The sequence below is a fragment of the Nematolebias whitei genome, chromosome 18, assembly GCF_014905685.2.
Source record: "Nematolebias whitei isolate Nwh7 chromosome 18, NemWhi1, whole genome shotgun sequence".
Classification (NCBI taxonomy): domain Eukaryota; kingdom Metazoa; phylum Chordata; class Actinopteri; order Cyprinodontiformes; family Rivulidae; genus Nematolebias; species Nematolebias whitei.
In genome coordinates, this window is record NC_056515.1 from 37360501 (window position 1) to 37369348 (window position 8848).

At 39.0% G+C, this 8848-nt stretch overlaps 1 protein-coding gene across 1 annotated transcript in view; it reads right to left on the reverse strand.

Moving 5' to 3' along the window:
* Window positions 1-274: 274 nt before the first annotated feature.
* igsf9a (immunoglobulin superfamily, member 9a) overlaps window positions 275-8848 on the reverse strand; it is a gene marked incomplete at its 5' end in the record, with an annotated part of 80501 nt that continues 71927 nt past the window's right edge. The window contains 6 exons of the mRNA XM_037692067.1: window positions 275-927; window positions 3711-3784; window positions 4532-4755; window positions 4963-6622; window positions 6873-6909; window positions 7256-7426. Coding sequence (XP_037547995.1) covers window positions 776-927; window positions 3711-3784; window positions 4532-4755; window positions 4963-6622; window positions 6873-6909; window positions 7256-7426 — 2318 coding nt within the window. The remainder of the gene's footprint in view (window positions 928-3710; window positions 3785-4531; window positions 4756-4962; window positions 6623-6872; window positions 6910-7255; window positions 7427-8848) is intronic.

Genomic DNA, 8848 nt, shown 5'->3' on the forward strand with positions numbered 1-8848 from the left:
ATACAAAGGAACATAGACAAATATAAAAAAATACAAACAATTTACAGTCCAAAAGAGGACTTTAAGGTTGATTAGCTGTGGTGGCCATCTTTATTTAGATTTGGTTCATTTGTAAAATCGATTGTTTTCTAAGATTAGAGGTGACAACCATATTAGTTTGAACTGACTTTAAAAGTAAATGAGTTATCTCGATTACTTTTTTAGAGTTTTATTAAATTACCGTATTTTTCAGACTATAAAGGCTCATTAAGCTGAACAAGTTCATTCTGACAGATTTTTGAGGAAATGAAAGCGCACCTTATAGTCCAAAAATATTTGTTGCTTCATGCAATATTTTTTGAACCACCAAGCAAGGACTTAAGATATTTTCATGTAAAAAGTGTCACCTTTTACTGCCATTGTAAATAATAGAAACTGCGGGTTTTTAATATTCCATTCATCTTTTGTAGTCATTTTTAATGTATAAATACTTTTTTCACCCAACTTAAAGGTGAATTATAATCTAATTACTTGAATCATCAGCAGTGAAGAAACGTCATCTCTGAGGGAGAGAATCCTTCAGCTCCCTGATATCAGCCCATATCTAATGCAAAACAACCCTTAATTAAAAAAAAGCTTTCCAAACAGGAAACTCTGATCATCCAGTTGTTTTAGCTGCGGTTCTGTGGCTTCAAAAGCAGACAAATCAGAGAAAAGCTGACTTTTTGTCACCTAGTGATCTGAATCGATACGTGAAAGGACACACCAGGTGAGATGAGCCGAAACACTGCCGCTGTCAGAACAGCACGGCGTCTGGTTCTGGCGCGGCAGAGCGGCTGCTTTGATGCCCCGGGAATGAAGGATTTCGCTGAGCTTTGTTGGAGCACGGCCTGCTGGGAAGGCTGCGGTGTTCGGCGGGCTTCTGGAGATTTGATGAAGAAAGCAGGCCTGTGGGGAAGAAGAAATTTGAAGGTTTTTTTTAGTATTTTACCACAGATAATGTTTCATTAACACCCCCAAGATATGAAACTTCTACAGTTTATAGCTGGGATATTAAATACCAGCTTCCAACAGCAAGGTCTGGTTTTGACCTTTCTCTAAATTTATTTAAGGAAATATGTTCACAAATGTCAGATCAATTGTAAGCACAGCAGATTTTTTATGTTTTAGGAATTAGCTGCCTTCTTCCACATAAGCTATGCTTCCTAAACCAATAGTTCTCAGCTAAAGAAGACTTCCTCTACCACTTTTTAATTGGTTTGGGCTTTTTTTAAACACATTTATTTAATCTGAGCTAAAGGTCAGAACAAATGGTTTCACTTCTTTACAATTTGGTAAAAGTCAAGCTTGTATGCATGGGAAAAACTAATGTTGTAGATGTTTTTTATTTTTACTGCCTCCGACAGGACTGCGGTTAGACAGATAACTCGAATGTCCAAACTTTTACAGCGATTTATGCAAACACTATTATACAAAACCATATCGCAGGAAAATTCTGCCTCTGCTTTTTGCAGATGATGTGGTCATCATGCCGTGAGGTTCTGCCTCAAGTGGAGGAGTTTAAGTATCTAAGTTTTGTTCACGACAGATGGATTGGTGCAGTATCTGTAGTATTGTGGACTTTGTACCGGTCTGTTGTGGTGAAGAGGAAGTTGAGCTGTAAGGCAAAGCTCTCTGTTTACCGGTTGATCTATGTTCCTACCCTCACCTATGGCCATGAGCTCTGGGTAGTGACTGAAAGAATGAGATCGTGGATACAGTTTCCTCTGCGTGGTAGCTGGACTCTCTCCCTTAGAGATGGGGTGAGAAGTTCAGTTATCAGGAGAGACTCAGAGTTGAACCGCTGCTCCTCCACATCGAAAGGAGCCAGCTGAGGTGGTTCGGGCATGTCCGACTGAGTCCCTATGTCTCTTGGTTGGCCTGTGAATGCCTTGGAGTCCTTCCAGAAGAGCTGGAAGAATCTCCCTGACTTCATAATAAGTGGACAATGATGGCATATTGCAGGAGTGGTTAGTGATTTTTTTTAACACCTACTTTTCCCGTCTGTGTACTTTTGACAACACCGACTGCTCAGCTTATTTCTGCTTTTAGATTGCATTTAGAAAGGAGAATATGGAAACTACCTAAGTTAAACTCAAGCAGAATTAGCAGCATGCACCTGAACCTCCATTTCATTTGAGGGTTGATGAGATAAATAATAAATCCAACGATAACCTGCCCGTCTCAAGCAGTAATTAAATAATTAATGTTCGTCCACAGTAAAAAGCATGAAGAGTATCTAGTAGCTATTGCAAGGCATTCAAGGGTCCTATTAGGGCAGGAATTTCTTAATAATTTAAAAAAACAGTTTATGCATTATTACATTTATTCACTTTGGATGTGGCTTCATTTGGATTGACCATAAGCTCATCTGCGCAACCTAGAGAAACAGTTTTTCATTCACTACCTATTTGTGCAAAAAATATTTTTTTTAAATTCCCATTGCAAATAAATTGATGTAAAGGTTTATGAAATACAATTCGCAGGAACCATTGGAGAACGGCCATTTTAAGACAGTAGCAGTCCACTTTGGTCTCAGCTGTATTTGGACTTTAACTCCATTTCTCCAAACTGAGGTAATTTAGGAAGTCATAATTTTGCTCATGAATCCATTTGTTTGGTATACTAATTCAAATAACTTGGTATCCTCTGTATGTCTGAGCCTTAATACAATATTTATTTGGACTTTGATCAAAATATGAACAAGTAATGACCATTTTACTCGTTTTAAAACTAGAGCCGGGCTGATAGTTTATGCCAAGAACCAGCTGCAATTGTACAAAGAGGGTGCATGAAGACTACTTTCAAGTCAGGACATTCACGTAAGTTGCACTTTCATGTTCAGCACAGATGAAATACAGTGTTAGTGTATGTTGCTGAACAGAGCATGCTAAGTTTTTCTAACTACTGATCATTAAAACAAATCAACAATAATAAATTTAATGTGCTTGTCATTAGCTATGTGCCTATCAAGATAAGATAACCTAGCATAGGCTATTGCCTTGTAAAAAATTTTTCAGAACAATAAATATAACGTAGAGGTAAATTTATATCAGTGGTGGTAGTGTTATCTTTGTCACCCTCAATGAAACGGATTGTTTACCTGAAATCTTTAATTCTCTGCAAAGAAAAATCAACACTGCTTTGGTCAATACTAATTCGAAATTCACCGTATGCGAGTGACTGGTTTAAACAATGAAACAGGAATGGGGTTTCTTCAATTAATTTATATTTTTGTAATACTTAATAACTTTAGGGCAAATAGTGGAAGATGGAACATGTGAACGCACGTTAGGAAGACTGTTTACATGACCAGTGCACCACTTGTAAACTTAGTGTGGGACTCCGTATGCGTGGACCTGATTTGATTAGCTTCATGCTTGCTAACAGCTGCGCTAAACAAACAAGCCCCGCTCCACTTGCTGTTTTCTTGGGGGTGGACAGAGCTCAAAATTTTTCAGCCATTTCAGCCAGGTATTAATGATAGCCAAAAGTTCCATAACTATCAGGCTCCATTTAAAACATAATGTTACTACTTTAGTCTACTCTAGTCACAAATAATCTGGAGATATGAAAGCAACAAAGCAAAAGAGGATGTGAACAATTTAACATTCACTGTTTAACTAGGATTTTTTTTTTTTTGCAAAACAACGGGCACATTTTCTTTTCAGGAAGAAAAGCTAAACTGTTACCATCATGGTCTCCAGGCTGCGAGTTGAAATCAGCAGCGTCCCACTCGTACATCTCATCTACAGACGGCTTTCTCCTAAAGAAATGACAAAACATAAAAAAAAACTGTATAAACGCTATAATGTATATATGACTGTAAATCCAAGGAGGAAATTTTGCAGTTTTAAAAGAAACCTCTTCTGATGTTTCTCTTGATGTCCTACAGAGATTTGAATGTACTTTGAAAGTTCTGCATTAGAAAAGGTTCTCTTATGTGCAACAAATCGTAGCAAGATGGATTAAAAAAACATTAGAAAGGCATATGCTTTAAAAGATTTGTACAAAACAAAGTATTGTAAGTTAGTTTGTAGCACTGAGAATTGCATGTTCTTTAACATCTGTTGAAGCCAATAAATGTGAAAATTTTAACAAAATGTATCACAATTTATATATATATTTTTAATGTGATTCTATGGAAAGATTGTTCACAATGTGGATGACTTCTGTTTAACAAGTGGGTACTGTTGGGGCCAAGACCAAAATACCTTTTTATAACGACTTCAATCTCAAAAATGTATATAATCTGTACATGCAAAATACCAGCAGCAACTATTTTGTATTGTATTCAAGATGTTTTAAGATAACGGGTGCCTTCTTTAACAATGATCAGAGAAAACAACTAACAGATATTTTGATCAAAACCGTTCCATACAACCTCACTTAAAAAATCTGAACAATCCCCATTCAGTTTGGATACAAACTACTGGAATTATTTTACCCTTAAAGTAAAATTTGTCACATTTTCCGGCACTAAAATTTTATTTCCTTAATATAAAACATTTACCTTGCTTCAACATGGCCACCATGTTTGTCTGCTAAGCTTCCCTGGGTACCCTCCACAGTTTCAGGCGAGCAGTTATTCGTCTCCATGCTGCCTCGGCCGCTGCTGGCATAACTGCTGTAGCTACCCCCAGACTCAGGAACTCCGTCAGTCTCCACTTCCAGGTTATTGTTGATGGGTGGGATGTATGTGGAAGCTCCTTTCAATGCATCCTGATAGACAGCTGGCTGATTATCAGAATCAGATGAGAGAGAAGCATTGTTTAACAGCTTACGATGGCCGAACACAGCAGGATCTGGAACCAGCCACTGTGGACCGCTTCTTTGAGATAAATGATCAACAGCAGAACTGGAACAGGAGGTAGTTTGGATCGCTGGATGAGGACTTGCAGGAGATTTTATTCTTGAAGAGTCTGGTTGACAGGACGATGGAACAGAGCAGTTCTCTTGGCTGAGAGAGTCTATCCATGCATCTGGCGTGAGAAAAGCGCTCTCCTTCTTCTGCCTCCTCAAATCAAGGCTCTGACTCCGCCTTTTGTGGTCCCAGATCTTCGAGCCTCGACTCCGAGCTCTCCAAAGTTCTGGTTCTGAAGGTTGCTGAGATTGGTGGACCCATTCAGCGTTTTCCACAGTAGCTGGGCTAGTGAAGTTGAAGCTTGTGCTCCTTTTTATGTCTTCATGCCGACCTCTTTGAGTCAGGGGCCGCCCATGCTGCAAATGAGAAGCAATTCTTTGGTGCAACAGGGGTTTTGTAGACCCCAATGTAGTCATCTCAAACTCCGGCTCATCTACGCTCATCTCAACACTTATTTCTTTCTCATCATGTTCAGGGAACGTTAAATCCCGCCTTGAAGAATATGGTGCTTCATCAAAAGTTAAGTTAGATCTTTCGGTGTATTGATTGCTGTGAAAAGACGAAGCCAGAAGGTTGCCATGACTAAGGCTGTGCAGTGAATCCTTTGTTTGAATGTCCAATATGGTAGATTGGGTTGAATTTTCAAAGCCGTTTGGTGATGAATCTAGTCTTTCATATTTCAGGCGTTTTGAGGGGAGTTGTGGTAGAGTTGTGGGACAACGAGCTGCTTTCTCAGGGTCAAGAAAGGTCTGGTGGGAAAAGGACGAAGAAGGACAACTGTCAAACTTTAAGTAAGATGGAGTTGAAGTTTGAGGTGCTCTGAAGTGTTCTCTGGATGGAATCAGAGATGGGTGAGAATCATGAGGACGGGCTTCCCGGTGGATAGGACATGATGGGAATAAATTTTCCTTGCCGCCTTGCCGATATTTATTTGGCAAAGTGTTACTCTTATACTTATAAACAAGCTGCTTAACATCTTCCTCCTCCTTCATTTCTTTGAAATTGTTTCTTTCTAGCATGTACCTCTGGAGCTCCCTCTCAAGTTCTTCTCTCTCCTGAGCCAGTTTCAGGCAACGACTGAGATTCCCCTTTTCCCGCTCATGTTCCATTTGGAGCACCAGCGTGCTCACTGTTGCATATGGCTGACCGAAGCCAGATCGGATGTGTGGGAGTACTGGAAATACGGGAGTAATTTCTCTGTTGTGATGATTGATGGTGGTCAGGCTACTGTTGGAGTACAAGCTGCAATGATCAGGATCATAGGTTGCGTTCTCATCTGTACCATACGAGCTGTGATGTTCTATGTCACACATTTGACTTGTGGAATCTCCATTAAGCTTACAAGGTGGGAAATCAATTGAGAGCACATATGGCAACTCTTTCTTGTCCTCCCTTTCCAAGTGCAATGACACAGACCTTCTGACTCTCCCATGTTGGTCATACTTTACATTTTTCTTGCTGCTAACACTTAAGGTGTCATCGTCATATGGTGGGAGTGTGAACCGGCCATCTGGACCTCTAGAGATCATCTCAACAGAAGGAGAAATCAGAGAGGTTGTTTTAGTAAGTCTGTTGTAGTTTGACATGAGCTGCTTACGCCGATGATTAGTTTCAGTGTTGAAGGAGGAACAGTCTGTCTGCAAGGACGAGGTGATGGAAGACGTTGTGGGATAGACTGAGCTGGTGGGAAGGAGGCTTTTCTTCAACAAACTGTCTGGAGTACTGGAGCCTGAAGTCTTTCTGTGAGAGTGATGGGAAAAATCATAAGAAAACAAAATGTAAGAGGAGGAGAAACAGACTGTAAAAATAAGACTGAATAAATGAGGAGGAGGGAAAATTGTAGTCAGAGAAAGATGAAAACAGAAGCAGCAATAGATGAGGAAGATAAAGATGAAATAGAAAATTGCTGGCATTTTCAACACTTTCAAAGAGAAACCCGAAGGAAAAGTCGAAGTCAAGTTTGACAATGAATTGATAAAGTAGTACTCACATTGTTGGGGAGCATTTATAGATGGCAGGAGGGGGATCTGGAAAGGGAGGGAGGGGTGTGAAATGATATCTGACTCATTAGGATACACCCACACTGACCAAAGAGTAAAAACATAATCTACCCAAACAAGAACCCATTAAAGAGCCCACGGCTGTCCAAAAGTTAATTACCCTTACATTTATCAGCCACTAATGAGAAATTACCCTAATTAGCAAGCAATGGCATCAATAACATTCACAACTGGATGGAGGAGTAAGGGACAAGAGGAGTGCCAAATCCATGTAGCCGGGTATGATTTATACAAAGACTAGGATGTGCCTCAATATTTTATTGAATAACTGATGATATTCATCAGAATGTCTCTAGAGTGGGGGCCATTTTACCGTCCTTTATCCCTCTGCGGCGTTGGTCCCTCTTGCGGCTGATGATGCAGGCCAACCCAAGCAGCAGGATGAGCGCCAGGCACATGAATCCAACGCCGCCGAGAACGCCTGCCAGTAACGGCTCCGGGACGAACTCGAGGAGACGAGACGTAGCAGGATAGCTCTCCATCCCTGTGACAAATACATTAATGTTGGTACATGGAAATCAAAGCCAGTAAAGTCTCACCTTAAGGACTAGTCAAAATAGCAAATTATTAAAGCCATCTTTTCTAGTGTGAAAAGTGAGCAAATAAAAGGAGGTATATGGACTTGTCAGCTTTTGTCCAGAACTGGAGTGCGTGTATTTGTGGCATGAGTGTGACAAAGAAAGCACTGAGTGTGTCTTTCTGTAAACCCTTTTTGAACATTTCTATTTGAGTGAGATGTGACACTATAACTGAGTAGCAATACAAATGTAGGATGTATAAAGTTGTTTTTTTTGGTGTCGTTCCTTGACCTTTTATTCTGCAAATATAGTTGTGTATGTTCAGCTTTTATTGTGTGTGTGGACTAAAGAAAAAATAAAATAAGTATATAAGCAGAAAGCCCTGACCATCACCAATAAGGTGATACCCAAAGAGGGGTTTTTTTTTTCTTTCTGCAAAACTTCTATGTTCATGAGTAAATGTATCTTTATACAGCCTGCTGGTAACAAAGAACCTTTGGATCCAATTGGTTCTTTATTAGTTTTGTTTTGACAAACCATGGTTCATAAGACATTTATACCTGAAACAATTCATTAATCAGAGTCTAGAGGTTTAACAGACAAAATTATTTGGTCAAAACCTGGACTAAGATCAGGTTGTATAAAATAATCTGCAATAAGTTTTTCTCTACTCTATCAGCCTCCCCTTTTCTGTCAAATATTCAGGATCAGGTCCCGGTGTGCGATGCCAGGTCTATTTCATGTTTTCCCTCACTCTTCATAAATATCTTCCTGCTACAACTCACTGCCAGTTTGTAAACTGTTTATGGTTAATTGGCCAATCAAGCAAATGTTTGGTTCATCTTCTGCCCAGTTTCTAACATTCTGTTTCGGTCTGCCTCAGAAATCCCTGGACCAGACATCGTCTTTGGATTTAAACCAGTAAGGTTTGGAGCGCGGAATTGCAACTTAACTTCCCCATATGCTGTGCAAGAAAACCTTTTTATTAAATGCATCCTGCAACTAACTTGGTTTTTGGATATAAAGTTCCAAAAAATACACAACAATTCCATAAACTATATTAAAAAATTACGAGAGATATAAAATGAAAGGCAGCAGAACTTCAATAACTTCAGTTGATAAAATAATGTGCTTGATGGGTGACTGTAATGCTTTCTAGTGATAATTCTTACAGCTCTTTTCTGTAAATTAAAAATAGACTTTGTAAATGTTTTACACGCTTTCCCCCAAACATCAATGCATGTGGATATATCTATCTATCTATCTATATATATCTATCTATCTATATATATATATCTATCTATATATATATATCTATATATCTATATATATATATATATCTATATATATATATATATCTATATCTATATATATATATATCTATATCT